Source organism: Eurosta solidaginis, chromosome 3, assembly GCF_040869045.1.
Source record: "Eurosta solidaginis isolate ZX-2024a chromosome 3, ASM4086904v1, whole genome shotgun sequence".
Classification (NCBI taxonomy): domain Eukaryota; kingdom Metazoa; phylum Arthropoda; class Insecta; order Diptera; family Tephritidae; genus Eurosta; species Eurosta solidaginis.
Window position 1 is genome coordinate 263,367,547 of NC_090321.1, and position 15,907 is coordinate 263,383,453.

General features: G+C 40.4%; 1 protein-coding gene across 10 annotated transcripts in view; it reads left to right on the forward strand.

The window, feature by feature from the left end:
* Positions 1-15,907, forward strand: part of Galphao (G protein alpha o subunit) — a 251,069-nt gene that overhangs the window by 86,567 nt on the left and 148,595 nt on the right. The window contains exons 1-2 of one of the 10 annotated variants that reach the window (XM_067776223.1): positions 7,155-7,310; positions 10,335-10,953. The exons of 5 other annotated variants lie outside the window; for them this stretch is intronic. In XM_067776223.1, the coding sequence (XP_067632324.1) occupies positions 10,836-10,953 (118 nt within the window). In that variant the 5' untranslated portion in view covers positions 7,155-7,310; positions 10,335-10,835. Of the gene's footprint in view, positions 1-7,154; positions 7,318-7,454; positions 7,476-10,334; positions 10,954-15,907 lie in introns of those variants that run through there. 4 more of the 10 variants (XM_067776229.1, XM_067776230.1, XM_067776225.1 and 1 more) reach the window with 4 other exon arrangements.

Below are 15,907 nucleotides of genomic sequence, written 5' to 3' on the forward strand. Positions count from 1 at the left end.
AGCCACCAATCTGGATATATCGTCCTTCGATTTATCTTAATAAAGATGAGGATCGTACTTCTGTACGTGAAAACCACATACTACTAGAAATTTTGCAGGACTGCAATTGTTTATATTTATCATTTGAATTCGCCATAAGCTTTATACTAGAAATTCTTGATGCTTTCAACTCTTTGATTTCGCCTTTAGGCCTGAGCTGAAAGAAACGAACCGTAAACAAGATCCAGGCTTGCAAGAACCTTTTCCGCTCATTGTCGCATTCTTCGATTTAAAGCGGCCAACCTATTTATGTAAATCCGCCTTTCCCGCTCCTGCGATATAACATGCTTAACCACACAAAGATCTTCCATCGCAATTTTTTGTAGGGTTCGAGTTTCAAACTTGATGTTATTGTTGCTGGTCCGAGAGCACGAAGTTTAGGTTGGTCATCTGAGTAGAAGAATCCGCATAAATATGTACATTTCCAGAGTGTTTGCAAAGTTATCCGCTTTAAGTCTACTACAGGTAGTTTGGGATCAATCCATGAAAGCTGAAATGTCGAATTCCGAGGGCGAGCTTATTCTTTTGATATTTTTAAATCAAAGCGGCACTGTAGGCACTTCGGGCGAGAACAATGTTTTCACATCTCTCCTAGCAATGCTTATATATTGGGTATGAGCTAACCCAACAGAGAGACAATGAAGATGTTTGCCTCTCTGTGGCCTATTTGATATCTGATCAATTATTCCAGGCTGGTCTGTAAACTAATGGAATGGCATGGGATGCTGGTAGACTGGGAAACCTATGTTGATTAGACCAAGCTCACTAAAGAGCATCATGCTTGCTCGGTCAAGAAGAAATTCTTTCCGTCCTCCCTGCCTTGTCCAAGAGACAAAGGAGTCCGTAGAGTACCACCGCCACCCTCATGGAGTTTCGGTGTACTTTACATGATCAGACACAGGCAAATTAGGGAATAAATAAAAGAGTTCTCAAGCATCTTAAATCTAAATCTTTCTGATAGGACGTAACACATAGGAGCTCTTCTAGAATGCTAAATACAGAGTTAATAGCGAAACGGGCCTATGAGAGTAAGTATGCCTGCAAAAGTATAAGAAGTGAAATGTGGCTTTCATGGCGAGAATTGACGGAATGCATGTATAAGGACATATTTAAACTCTTTGATACAAATTAAAGAATCCTGTTTGCTACGCGGAGCGATTGGAAAGATGAGGAGCTTACCCAGAGATGTGAAATATCCCAGTCACTTATATATCTATGCGTTTCCCGGACTCATCGGGCGTATTTAGCTCCGAATTCATAGCTATCCAGTACGCATATAAAGCAGAACTGGATACAAATATTACCGATAGTAGGATGAACTTTCTCTGTGATTGCTAATCGACTCTTCTCGGGCTCTATGGTCAGTAATGATAACATCAAGTCTGATTAGACAGTGCAGAAAGTGAGCTGTGACCTGACGAGTCGGAATAGGCGTCAGGAGGATGGGTTGTCCTTGCGCACTTGGCACTATTCAAGCGTCGTATCTCCAAGTATTGGTTCAGCAATAATTTAAAAAATAAAAAAAATAAATGTAAGGCGCGATAACCTGCGAAGAGATCTAAGGCCGAGCTTCTCTTCCAATTTGCGTCGTGCTCCTCTTGATTTGGCCTACAAATCGGCCGGACGGGACCTACATGTTTTAAGCCGACTCCGAACGGCATCTGCAAGGCAGATGAGTTTTCACTGAGAGCTTTTCATGGCAGAAATACACCCGGAGGGCTTGCCAAACACGGCCGAGGGGCGACCCCGCTTAGAAAAATTTTCTTCTAATTGAAAAACCTTATTTCTAAAAATTTGATGTTGCTTTGCCCGGGGTGCGAACCCAGGGCATACGGTGTGGTAGGCGGAGCACGCTACCATCACACCACGGTGGCCGAGTCCAAATAAATAATTCGTTATGCAGTCATGCTTGAATAGAGGAGAGACATTTATATTAGTTGTCATTTCGCACTGGATTATTGGAGTTCAAGCGGCACTGATGCGATTGGAGCTCAATACATCTTTTCGCAACTGCAGTCTAGCCAGAGTGAAGAGAACGGTGAAGCACTTATTAAGGGACTGAACAGCGCAATTATGCGAAATATAATGAACTTGATTGCGAAACCCTTTGTCGAGAGCCACCCAGAGCATAGTGAGACCGAACTCCCACTGAGGTTTTCAAACATCTTTCAATCATATGAAGGATATGTCAATTAATTAATTATTAAAAATTAATTCACAATCTTTGGTATCGAAACGTTGCATTGACGATAATAGGAAAGAGCTCACAACACGAATCCACTAACCAGCTTTCGAATACAAAACTTTTTGACTCATCGGATGCTAAAAAATTTATCCTACCGATACTCTCCAATTGAAGGGTCTTCAAGTCACCCTGTAGTTATCAGTAATCTTAAATTTTTAGATTCTAGCTTCTAGTTTCCACCCAGTCATGAACAGGTTTCGTTGGTGGGACACAGTCAACTATTGGCACAGTACGGCATGAGTTGAGATGATAATCGATATCACACAACTCATTTACGGAAATCTAAGCCTATACTACCAGGATAAAGAAGTGATGCAGCAGCTTCTTAGCAAAATATGGGCGGACGAGTGCATGACCGGCGATTGGAATCTAAGTGTTCTTTGCCCAGTCCACAAGAAGAGGGATACTGCAAAATGCACCAACTATCGTGGAATCAGCCTTCTCAATATCGCATATAAGGTCCTTTCAAGTGTATTGTGCGAAAGATTGAAGCCCACCGTGAACCGGCTGATTGGACCTTATCAGTGCGGCTTCAGACCTGGTAAATCTACCATCGGCCAGATTTTCACAATGCGCCAAATCTTGGAAAAAACCCGTGAAAAAAGAATCGACACACATGACCTCTTCGTCGACTTTAAAGCCGCCTTCGACAGCACGAAAAGGAGCTGCCTATATGCCGCTATGTCTGAATTTGGTTTCCCCGCAAAACTTATACGGCTGTGCAAAATAACGTTGAGCAACACCATCAGCTCAGTCAGAATTGGGAAGGACCTCTCCGAGCCGTTCGAAACTAAACGAGGTTTCAGACAGGGTGACCCCCTATCGTCCGATTTCTTTAATTTGATGCTGGAGAAAATTATACTAGCTGCAGAACTTAACCGCACTGGAACAATATACTATAAAAGCGTGCAATTACTGGCATATGCTGATGACATTGATATCATCGGCCTAAACACCCGCGCTGTTAGTTCTGCTTACTCCAAACTGGAAAAAGAAGCGGTAAAGATGGGTTTGATGGTGAATGAGGACAAAACGAAGTACCTGCTGTCACCGGTCAAAGAGTCAGCGCATACGCGCCTTGGCAATCACGCTACTGTTGGCAGCCATAATTTCGAAATAGTAAAAGACTTCGTTTATTTGGGAACCAGCATCAACACTAGCAACAACATCAGCACTGAAATGCAGCGAAGAATCAATTTTGCCAATAAATTCTACTTTGGACTAAGTAGGCAATTGAAAAGTAAAGTCCTCTCTCGGCGAACGAAAATCATACTCTACAAGTCACTTGTCGTACCCGTACTGCTATATGGGGCAGAAGCATGGACCATGACAACAGCAGATGAAGCGGCTTTGGGAGTGTTCGAGAGAAAAGTTCTTCGAAAGATTTATGGACCTCTACGCGTTGGCGATGGCGAGTACCGAAGAAGATTTAATGATGAGCTGTACGAGCTATACGCAGACATCAGCATAGTCCAGCTAATTAAAACGCAGCGACTGCGCTAGCTAGGCCATGTTATGCGAATGAAAGATGAGGCTCCGGCCAAAAAACCCGCCTATGGAAGCAGAGGTAGAGGGCGGCCCCCTCTCCGTTGGAAGGACCAGGTGGAAAACGATTTAAACTCCCTTGGTGTGACCAATTGGCGCCGGTTGGCGGAGTGAAGGAGCGACTGGCGCGCCCTGTTGGACGGCCATAACCGTTTAGATGGTTAAGCGCCAATTAAGTAAAGTAAGAGTGCTCTTAGTAAGTACAGGGTGGCGGCAAATTCGTTTAGCCCCATTACCTCCTAGTGGTCCCCAACGAACCACTTGCTTTCCTGATGAACCCAAGAAGAAGCGAGACGTCCACCTTGCCAACCTCTGCGAGGCTGTCGAAGAAGCGTGAGCCCAGAAATCTGACCCTCTTCTTTGAAGCGCCGGACATCGGCAGAGAAAGTGGTAGATCGACTCGTCTTCCTCCTCATCCTGACAGCTTCTGCAGCGGGAGGTTGTTGGTATTCGCCACCGTCGGAGCATTGGTGCGATAGCACAATGACCTGTGATGACACCCGTAAGTACCCTCACTGCAGATTTGTTCAGTTTGGGAGGGATGCTGGTGCCTTTCCTATCCTAGCATGGCCATAAGGAATTTGAAACTTCGAAGTCAACCCTATTAGTCCATAGCAAGTAGAAGTACATACTCTACTAATGATTAAAACAAAAAATAAATTAAAGAAAAAAGCCAAGAACTACCACTTGCGCTTTCAACTGTAGCGCTATTTTGTTGCTCTTTCTCAACGTCATACGATGGATGTTGCCTCTGCAAGTTATTCAAACGATGTGTTTTTATTTGTGTGTAGTAGTGATTTTCCATTGAGTAATCTGAAAATGTGAAAATCTGAATTATGTATTGTGTATATTTGTTTATAACAAATTCGCAGCTCATCGTTTTGTTAACCTGAAATGTCTTCGGTGCTTTCGTATTTTCCTGCCTGAGTAACTACAAATCGTGCATGCGCTCTTGTATCGGTATTTGTGTTGTTGTATCGCGTATACGCACTGTTTAACCAAACAGTCAGGCTGTCAATTTATCCGTCCTCCTGTCTGCCTGCCTGCCTGCTTGCTGGCCTTCATCATAGAGTATTTTGGAATTTTACTGCTCGTTTTTGTTGTCTCACTTGATTGTGAAGTGTTGTCTGAGCGTTCGTTGAATAGGGCGGCACCGCACAAGTGCTAGTACTGTTAAACGTTGCGACGTCACTGTCATTGTTGCCACGGCTGTTGTTTTATGAAGAATTTTTATCACATTTGGTACCTTTTTTTTCGTTTGGGGTTTCGTGTAAGATGTTTTGAAATATGTTTTTTTTTTTTAAATCTGCTAACTCAAAAGTAATTATATGGTTAACAATTTGAGCCTAAATCTTGAACCATTCATCGGTTTCAGACTTTCTGAAAACTTGTTGAAATAAATTGGAAACCACTCACAGAGAAAATTTGTCTAAGCGGGGTCGCTCCTCGGCAGTGTTTGGCAAGCGCTCCGGGTGTATTTCTGCCATGAAAAGCTCGCAGTGAAAACTCATCTGCCTTGCAGATGCCGTTCGGAGTCGGCATAAAACATGTAGGTCCCGTCCGGCCAATGTGTAGGGAAAATCAAGAGGAGCACGACGCAAATTGGAAGAGAAACTCGGCCTTACATCTCTTCGGAGGTTATCGCGCCTTATATTTATTTATTTATTCTTTTTTTTTTAATTTTACTCGGTTAGAAACTTAAATGAGCAATAAGTCTAAAATTTAAACATTCTTTTTAAACAAAACCAAAAAAATTTCCAAAAATGTGTATTGTAGACTTTTCTGGACTTAAAACAAAACCCTAAAGTTTGAACTTGTTTGCTGAAAATTTAAAAAAAAAAATTTCATTTGTGAAGAGTGCTGCATGCGGGAGGTAGACCATGGACCGACCTTCTCTCTAAAATCAGTTTTATTGTGAGATTTGCTTAAAATTTGGCACAGGGGTACCTCTTTCACTATTTTAATATTTGAGAAATTTTTCACTCCGGGAAGTGGACCAGGGGCTGACCTGTTCTAAAAATCGTATTTTTGGTGTGATTTTCTTAAATATCGGCATTGACTGGCTTTTTATTTGAGAAACTTTTTCCGGAAAGTGGACCAAGGACTGACCTATTCCCAAAAAATTTAATTTACAGTGCAATTTGCTTGAAACTCGGTACAGAGGTTTATCCAGCTTAATATTTGAGAAACTTTTTAATCCAGGAAGTGGGCCAGGAGCCGACCTAATCTAAAAAAAACGTGTTTGTAATGCGATTTGCTTGGAATTTGGCCTTGACCGGCTTTTTGTGAAATAAAGTATAGGGATTATACTACGACAAGCTTAATATACGGGACCTTTTCTCTCCGGCTAGTGGACAAGGATGGTGTGATTTGTTTGAAATTCATTATTAGGACAGCATTTCGAGTAGGCTAATCTTATAAATAAAAGCATATGCAAAATCTGTTGGTAACTTTTTAGCTCAAATTGGGATGAACCACTTTTAAAAATCATAGCTGCGTTTGTTTCGTAAATGGTTTGTAGATGGTTTGTAAGTGGGTTTTTGTTCCATAAGTGGACCAGGGTGTTGCGAAAATGTGTATACAATATGGGTATCAAATGGGTTGTGTTAATAGGGGTTTCAAAAAAGAGTAGTGGATTGCATCTAAATTATTTCATTAGCTTTCCAAATCCATTTTTTAAGCGTCATTTCGCAATAAATTTTAATTTCCGGCCTATTTTCACAACGATTAGGGGAACAGTTTGGGACTAATTTCGTGATGTGTTTGCTTTTTTTCTAAAAGTTGACAACAACTATATTTTTAAGCTGGGTTCAAACATGATGGATGAAAGCTTCCAAAGAACTTGTTTTCAAAACAGAAGATGTTTTTTTTTTGAAAATCATTTTTATACTTGATTTTACTTGCCTGGGACTTGCACCTGCGATATTCTGATAAGATCAAATTAAATCAGGACGAACTTTTCATTAAGTACCTAACGCCTAAGGAGTTCAAATGCGCGCTTTAACTGTGAATTGGTTTCGTTTTAATTTGGTAACTTCAATGAATTTTTTTTAATAATTTGTGAAAACGTGACATCAGGACGAATATGGTGACAGCTGTTTCGATTATACCTTGTAAATTTCTTAAAAGCCGTTGCTCCCGGGAGCCCTTGTTGTTGTGCAAATTTTCCCAACTGCCTTCGTTGCATAGATTTATTCTTTGAAATACATTTTATTTGGATTTGCTACTCTCTTTGGTACCAGCAGCATTATGTTATATATGGCAACCATGGTTATACCACTGCGTCGCGTCGTGGCTGCTGCTTTCGTTTAACGAAACATACAAATTTTCATTACTCGTTCTCGGTCAATCGCTCGCTGTCAATTAACGATAAAGCGTGTGTGTTGATATGGAAAATTATCTGTAACAAAGCCAATAAAGTGAAAATTTTGCTTGTAAATTTTGAAAAAAAAAAAAAAAGAAATAATAAGGAAGGAAAAAGGTGTGCGGTTTGTTTAAATTTTAAATTTCGCTTACTTTCTGTAATACATATAAGAAAAATCGAAAAATCACAAAGCGTAATGTGAATGTGAACGCGAGTGTGTGGGTAGAACTTTTGTACTGCCGTGTCCTTTGGTGTTAAGCCTTTACGATTAATCTTAACTTTGTGCGTGATGCTGAAAGGAAAATTTAATATAAACAAAGTGAATGAAAAAAAAAACGAACAAAACAATTGCCTAAATTCACAGTGAAAATATGCGAAAGAAAACAATATACAGCTTACAACAATTTTTTCCATACAAATTTCTCTACACGCATTATATATTCTTTTTACGAGTGATTCATTATTTGTAGAAATTATACAGTACCAGCCACTCAATGCTGGAGCTACTGCTGCTGCAGCACAAAAGTGCTGCTGTGCACTTCATTAGTGATGGAGCGCCACTCAAAACCAAACGCCCAACTCGCGTCAGCCTCTTGATTCTCTTGGAAATATAAAGCATACTCATTTTACTCATAGCTTTAGTACTTCGTCACTCATACCTCCATTCATGCCTTCGTGTACTTCGAAATTCCTGGTTTTTACTCGCTCTCTCTCCCTCTTTTCCACACTGAGTATATTCCTTACATTCCTTGAACTTTAGCCCTCACTTATCAGTCAGTCATCTCACCACACCGTCCTTATTCAGGCGCAGCGTAACATATGTTTATGTAGAAGTATGTTCTCCATATGTGAGGACTATTGACTTGTTCAAGCGGAGAGTATTTTCAATGGGAGTATTTTCATAAGGAGCGGAAATTTCATATCATTTCTAGTATTTGCCAAAAAGCTGAGTTGTTTTCTAACATACGTCCTAGTTTGATAGGGTTTTAAAGTTTTGTCGTTAAACAAACTTCTGGTAACACTATGAACTCATTCCGTCTATGTGAGGTTAACACGGCCCGGCCAGTTAAACCTTACCTTGCCTAGGTTATACAATAACTCTATTCTCTTCGCATATACTAAATATTGTCACGAGATCTTATAAGGCCAAATTTATAAGTATTTGAAGCAAAAGGGAGCTACCCTGCTAGTACGCCAATCATAAGCCCCAAGATTTTACTCTGTATAAATAGGAGCAACTTTGTTAGTCTAATATGGTAAAGATCTTCAAGATTTTGCCCCAAACGGATAGAGACGTCTGCTGCACCTTCCCTTGCCAACCTATTGTCGGAAAACTAGTATATATGTACGCCCCGGCTTGAGCGAATTATCTCTAAAGCTTGCCATAGCCGACCGACCGTTTTAAAAGCAAATTTCCTTAACATTCTGTGCGGTAATGCACGTGGGGTGTTGCCTGATCAGATCGCCCTTCATGTGTATATACACAAGTGCAGTTTCGTAATATTGCATTCATAGATAGAGATAGGGATAGTGATAGAGCTAGCGATATGAATAATGATAAGGATAGGGATAAGGGTAAGAATGGAAATAGGGATAGGGATAAGGAAACTAATAGGGGTATGGATATGGACAGGGGTAAGGAGAGGAATACGAACTGAGTTTCTAGTGAACTACTATTGATATCCTCAATGGTCACTTGCATATAGCTCCGACGTCATTCTTATGTCTCTGCGGCATTAGTTGTTTTTTGATACTGTGGACGGACTGAAAGCCTCCGTACTATATCTATACCACTACCTTCTTATATTCGACCTCCTTTGACCTGAGTAATATGGTTGGTTCCTTATATGCACATATGATCATGTACTGTATGGAATACCTCTGATTCTGTCCCTTCAGGTGGCCTCTATTCGTCAGTGCCATTGTGATTATAGTCGCCGCTATGAAACTAAATACGTCAGAGAGTCCTTAGTATCAAATTCAGTCTTGTTGTAGACGCAATAAAGGCACTCCGCAAATATTTTGTGTTAATCGGATGAGCTGCGGAGCTCGGGCCTTTAAGTATGGGTCCCACTATCACAGGAACGATTTAGCAAGACCAGATCAACACCGTTCATATATTTAAGTGACTCGCAGCTATCTGCATTCCGTCTGTGGCTTTCAACATTCCAGACGTCAGTTTTGAGCATTTACAATAACAAAAATCGTGGCATAGTATTCGTTTCTGTGAATGCTGTTCGCCAACACATTGTTCGGTCGAATATGCACCGTTACCACAGTGTACTCTCGACTGCACGGCGACTTGTCGAACAAGTGAGTGCTCTGGATATAAAAAGCAACCCTGTGTTTGTAACTGTGCCTGGAGCAACTTTCATATTTAAAGTGGCACCATAGCGGAACGATACAAGGTGGCAGCATGGTGACATACCTACAAACATAAATAAAAATCCCATGTACTTTGTTTTTGTAAATTCGATGGACAAATATCAAAATCTACTGCGCCGGAAGTTGATATATCAAATCAAATAAAAAAAGTTTATAATCAGCTGTTCCATGCTGCCACCTTTTATCGTTCCGCCATGAGTGGCACTATTTAAAATCGGCTGCAGTTTGTGGCAGTTCTACTGAATTTTTCGATTTTGCCACATTGAGAAAGCTGCTGGTTTGCAAGCTGAAGCCATTGTTCAAATTTAAAAAGCAAAGCCGAAGAAACTTAAAAGAATGGGTAAACTTTTTTTTTTGATAAAAAATCATCCATTAACTGGTAACTGCTGTTCAACACTTTATCGCGCTCTCTTAATATTCCAGAACTTCAAAGTTCGTGCTCGTTTTTTTGCTCTCAATTTTCGCAATGGGCTGGCTCATTCACTTTCCAACACACTCTCATACACACACACATACGCACATTCACCTGCAAATTATGTTCCCGTATACTCCAACGCTATCATGTTTCTCTCCGTCAATCGCGGATTCATCTTTTTCGATTTCGAACTTTTCGAGTAAAAACTTCCTGTCTGCTTTCGTTGAAAAAATATGAATTTCTGCATATTCGAGCGGCTTCGTGCTGTCCGCTCGTCACAAAAATTTTGGTCCAGCATATAGAGCCACATATTGAAAATATATTTATTTGTCAATATGCAGCACTGGAAACGATAACAATGTAAAGATAATATGCTATCAGCAAATTGATTATAAATAAAAAAAATAATATAAAATATGAAACAAATAAACTGAATTTGAACTAAAAATTATTTGTGCTCATGAAAAAAATTTGTGTGAGCGCAAATCAAATTTATCTCATTCAAATGTGCTTATCATTGTCGCCTACTCCCACATCTACCAACAACAAATACGAGTAAAATGCAAACATATTGAGTAAAGAAGAAGAAGAAGAAACATAAAACGATACACAGAAAAGTGAAAACGTTAATATTTTAAGCAAATTAAAAGTGTAGTGTGCTTTCAGGCACTTCCTGACACAAACACACACTCAATCAAACATAATCTTTTCAAAGCTAAATAACTGTGCAATTAATTTTGCATTTGTATTTTGAAAAAAATTTCCTGTTATATTGTGTATTCGGCCGTTCACGGCCGATATAAACGACCTTCAAAACGTTTTGCGTTGAAGCAATACGCACCATGGGCTGCGCACAGTCTGCCGAGGAGAGGGCTGCAGCCGCCAGAAGTCGCCTTATTGAAAGGAATCTCAAAGAGGATGGGATACAGGCTGCGAAGGATATAAAATTGTTACTGCTTGGTAAGTTCTATAAATGACATACACACATATGTACGCACATATGTATGTATAAAATAAAAGGAAATTTTAGAGGAAACCCATTTGTAGATAATGGATTATATTTTAAAACGCATTAGCGTATCAAAACAAGCTTTGGGAGTAAACAAATTTGCTAGGATATCATTAAGATTGAGAGCGCATAGATGAGACTATAGGAATATGTGTGTGCATGATTTTTTGATGTGTAAACATCTTTACTCGCGGTATGGGAGAATCCAGAAGAGTATGTCAGGATAGGTTGAACTGGCCGGTAAAATAAGGACAATATACCCCAATAATATACCAGAACTTACATATGTTATAGCATAAATCCGTCTTCTTTACCACTCCTAGAACTTTTTTAGGACATAGCTTAATGGCTGCCCGAGATCTGGTAGTACCTGTAGCCTTGTACCTTGCGAGCGCAGAGCACGAGTACAGGACGTGCTCAACTGTTTCTTCCTGCAGCTCGCACTTCCTATATGTGCTTTTACTCCCCCGTGCGGGTAAGAAGTTTTCCTGAGTGGTCCTAACTCGAAATGGGGCAATATCGACACGTGTATCACTTGCGCGACCCTATCACGGTTGATAAAACTTTGTCGTAGGGAGCAGGAAAAGACATTTGTCTCCTGTTTGTAACGTATCGCTTGATACTTGTTTAGAGGTCTCATGTCCCGTTCTAGGAATCGGCCCCCTTGTGGGAGATTCACGGTACTCTGTGGTTGCATTTCGCATGGCTGGTTTTTACTTTTTCCCTTTGGGGAAGTTGACAATGAAGCATACTTAACGAAGCTATGCAAGCTTCTCCGCTGCAGTTGAAAATAAAGAACTCACTTCGGATTAACGTGGTCTTCTTCGTTGGAAAGTTGGTAGTAAAGTTTTCCCTTAGTTCGCAGCATCTTTACCTATTCGAACCTAAGCATACATTTTTCAAAGATTCTTCTGCGGGAGGTCAAGGAAGAGGTTGAGATGTGCATCCCTAAATTGTGCTGTGTGAATTTTATTGAAACTTTGCTGGGAAATGGAGATAGACAGATGCCTATCGTTTGTGGATAACAATTGATAAGCGTGATTTTGTGCTCACTCTTCTTTTGAAATGTTTTGAGACTGCTTTAGGCTATGCTAACCGGTGGCATCGGGTCTAGAGTAATTGCAAGGGGATAATTCTACAGTGAAAAGACATTTCATATCAATGTGACCGAAAAGTTGCAATCACATCGCTTAGTTGTGATGCAGGTCATCCTGTTGCTAAGAAACGGTTGTTCGCATCGCTTAATACTTTATTAAAAATTGTGGAATTAAATCATGTATCTGGCAGTGTCCCATGCGTCGAAACTGATGCAACGATTTAATTATGCTTGGAATAGAATGGAACTCAAGGTGTAACCGGTTGCCATTATCCGCAAAATGGTAAGAAACTTATATAGACTCTTACCACGATAAGTTCTTGTGATTGTTCACCCGTTTACAAGCTAATGTGGTACCAGTGATTCGGCTACGAAGTGTTTGGGCAGGGAACATGGGGCCGATAGTTGGGTCACTGTTCATGCCATTAGGTCCGTTGTGTTTTGACACCGTGAGGTTGAGCGTAAAGAGGCAGTTACTATAAAAGCAAATATATATATAAACTACTGTTACTGACGAGGTCTAACTTATGTTCTGGATACATAGGAACAACATCATCTCCAGAAAATAATATACACAGTGAGGCGAGAATACTCCCCATTAAGGAGAGAAATGAAGAGAATGCTGAACAGTTTTTTTTTTAACCGAGAAACCTGAACATTCCAACAGACATCTAATTGAAAAGGCCACGCTTCCCACGAACTTAAGAAGTCGACTTCGTAAGTACTATGATGAAAGAAGTCAGCCATATGAAGAAAAGACACACAAAAAGGCCCTCAGAGACCTCCACAAAAAGTCGTCAAATTGCCATGCCAATAATTGCCCGGTGATCCCGTGGCTAAACTCGAAGTTCAGGAAAGCTACCTCTCAGGTAGACGCTCTTAACTCTAATAGGTTAAAGTGTTACTTATCCAGAATCAAAGCCGACAGGCGCAATGTTAGTCCAGCTTGTAACGTGTCCCCACATGACAGCAGCCATCTTTTCAATTGCAATGTGGCACCAAAATTCCATACCTACCACACCGCAGATACTGGGTTGAAAACCTGGTAAAAGCAGCATCATGGTGTTTAAGACACAAGTTTTTATAGCAAGGGTCGCCGCAGTATTTGCCAGACCACTCCTAGTGTAATTTCTGGCATGAAAAGCTTCTCAGCAAAACTTCACCTGCCTTGGAAATGTCGTTCGAGCGCGGCATAAAACATGTAGGACCCGTCTGTCAATTTGTGCCTAAATCTCCTCGGAGGTATAACGCGTATAAGTAATATGATAACTTCGTCTAGAACCTACCTTATTTGCTGATTCTATATTTGATAGCTGTGTCGCTTTTAAGAGCTATAGTCTTAATGTGGTGAGTGAAGGACCCGAACACAGAAAGTGCATAATCGTTTCCTCCTACAACCCACTCTTCCGACATCTGATTTGTATGGCTGCTGTACCAAGCTCGAGGGTTGAGCTCCCTTTAGTTAGCTTATCGGCTTTTCATTACCCTTTATTTCTACATGACCGTGGACCCAAATTAAATGTTACTTTCTCCCTATTCTAATCTTGTCTAACGAATATTAGTGTACATTAGCCAAATCAGAACAGAAAAGTCAAAGAATTAGAAGAACTAGTAAAATAGAGGAGAAAACTGAAAAGGACGATATAGGAGAAAAGGTTGCCACCGCACCTTAATTATGCCGAGAATATGTTTTAGCGGCCACCGTGGTGTGATGGTAGCGTGCTCCGCCTACCACACCGTATGCCCTGAATTCACACCCCAGGCAAAGCAACATCAAAATTTTAGAAATAAGGTTCTTCAATTAGAAGAAAATTTTTCTAAGCGGGGTCGCCCCTCCGCAGTGTTTGGCAAGCGCTCCGGGTGTATTTCTGCCATGAAAAGCTCTCAGTGAAAACTCATCTGCCTTGCAGATGCCGTTCGGAGTCGGCATAAAGCATGTAGGTCGCGTCCACCCAATTTGTAGGGAAAATCAAGAGGAGCGCGACGCAAATTGGAAGATAAGCTCGGCCTTAGATCTCTTCGGAGGTTATCGCGCCTTACATTTATTTTTTTTTATATGTTTTAATATTCATCCGGCTAGTCAAGCGGTGAGCTCTGTCAGGTTAAGGCTGCCAGAGATAGTATGTGCACGCTCACGGTTGCATTCAAATTAGTTGGGAAGCAAGGCAAATTGAATTTCCTAGATCTAGCAGCCACTTACGAAATAAACATGGCTGCCAGTAGGCACCTTGGCATACTGTTTGACACTTGTGTTCTACTTGTGCATGGGTAGACCAGACTCAATTAAGATGCAAACGTTGAGCTGACACCAGTTTTAGCCATTTGTCGAGTTTTTTTGGCAGCTCTTACGCAATGAAATTTTATGCGGTGCTCTTTAATATTTTGACCTGGAAGGTTCGACGTGATCATACTAAATATTTCCCGCAATAGTAGTGCTAATACTTAAAGGTGATAGGTCCGAAGGATGACGGATCCATATCCTGCATATGGTTTGCAACATATGTAGATAACACTTTTTAAAGTCTTCAGAGAGGCATTCCGCCTTTATCGCTAAACCAACAACAACAGCGATCTGGGACAGCGGCCACCTAACTGAACCTAAGATAAATCAGCGATGATGGAAAGGATAACCATCCATGCATTACTTCTCCTTCTCTCTCTGGCTACTCCCTAACTCGCATGCTCGTCATTTTTTCGGTAATCATATAACAAAAACAACCTAACATTCGAGCCAAATCGTGCGTTTAATGGTGATATATGGCCATAAAAAAGAAAGATTCGAACATCGAAAATTGTATCGTTAATAGTTTGGAAAGAAAATTTAATTGAATGAAATATAAACAAAAGAGCTATGAATTCAAGCGTAGATGTAAAGCAACACAAAACAAGAGAGTCCGACAAGGTGTAAAACACAAAAACAACTTTGTGAACTTTAACCAGAAAAATGAATAATCTAATACATAAGAACAAAGGAAAACGAAATCAAAAGTACAGGTAAAGCAAGGTGATGGTAGGCGCTACGATCTCCGAGCAGATTAAGTGGGGTAAACGCGTTACTGCAGCCTGCAGCGTTGTGTGATGACGCATAGAGATTAAATACATCTTAATATGTATGTATATTAGGGTGGGGCGATTTGTATGGACGAAAGTTAACCGATATCGCGCCATCGATTTTTCGATAGGATTTGGGCTCATGAAAAAAAGCTACACTACGCATACCCAAAAAAATAATTTTCGAGCCTGCGAAATTTAATTTTTTTTTTACTTTTTCTCGACTTTGATTTTTAAGTTTTTTTCATGACCTACTAAAAAAAATTTTCATATGTATACCCTTTTATATATTTTTTTTTTAAAACTGTTATCGCCAACGTTTTTAGCGAATTACATTAGGCCGGGTCGATTTGTGGGGAGGCAAAAAAATCGCCCATTGTTCTGTGAAAATCATATTCTAGGGATCAAAATAAGAAACTTTGCCGAAGGAACCATACCTCTAAAACGAATTCTGGTGTCCCCCAATTTGGGTCGAACTTTTGGGTAGTGGCAAATTTTGAAAAATCCCACTTTGACCCATTTAGAGTGCTTCAATCGAGTCCAAATGTATGACCGACCCCCACTAACTTTTGAGGCCCGACCCACCGATGCCAGTGGCACACCCCTTGGAACCCCCCTGGGGGTTCACCATACAAACATTTCAAAAAATCGCCGGTTTTGCACTTTACATGAAAAAATCAGCGAAATGCCTATGTTTTTTCTTTTTGGAGTTTATTTTTCTCTTTAGAAATTTATTTAGTCAGAACATATATAAATGA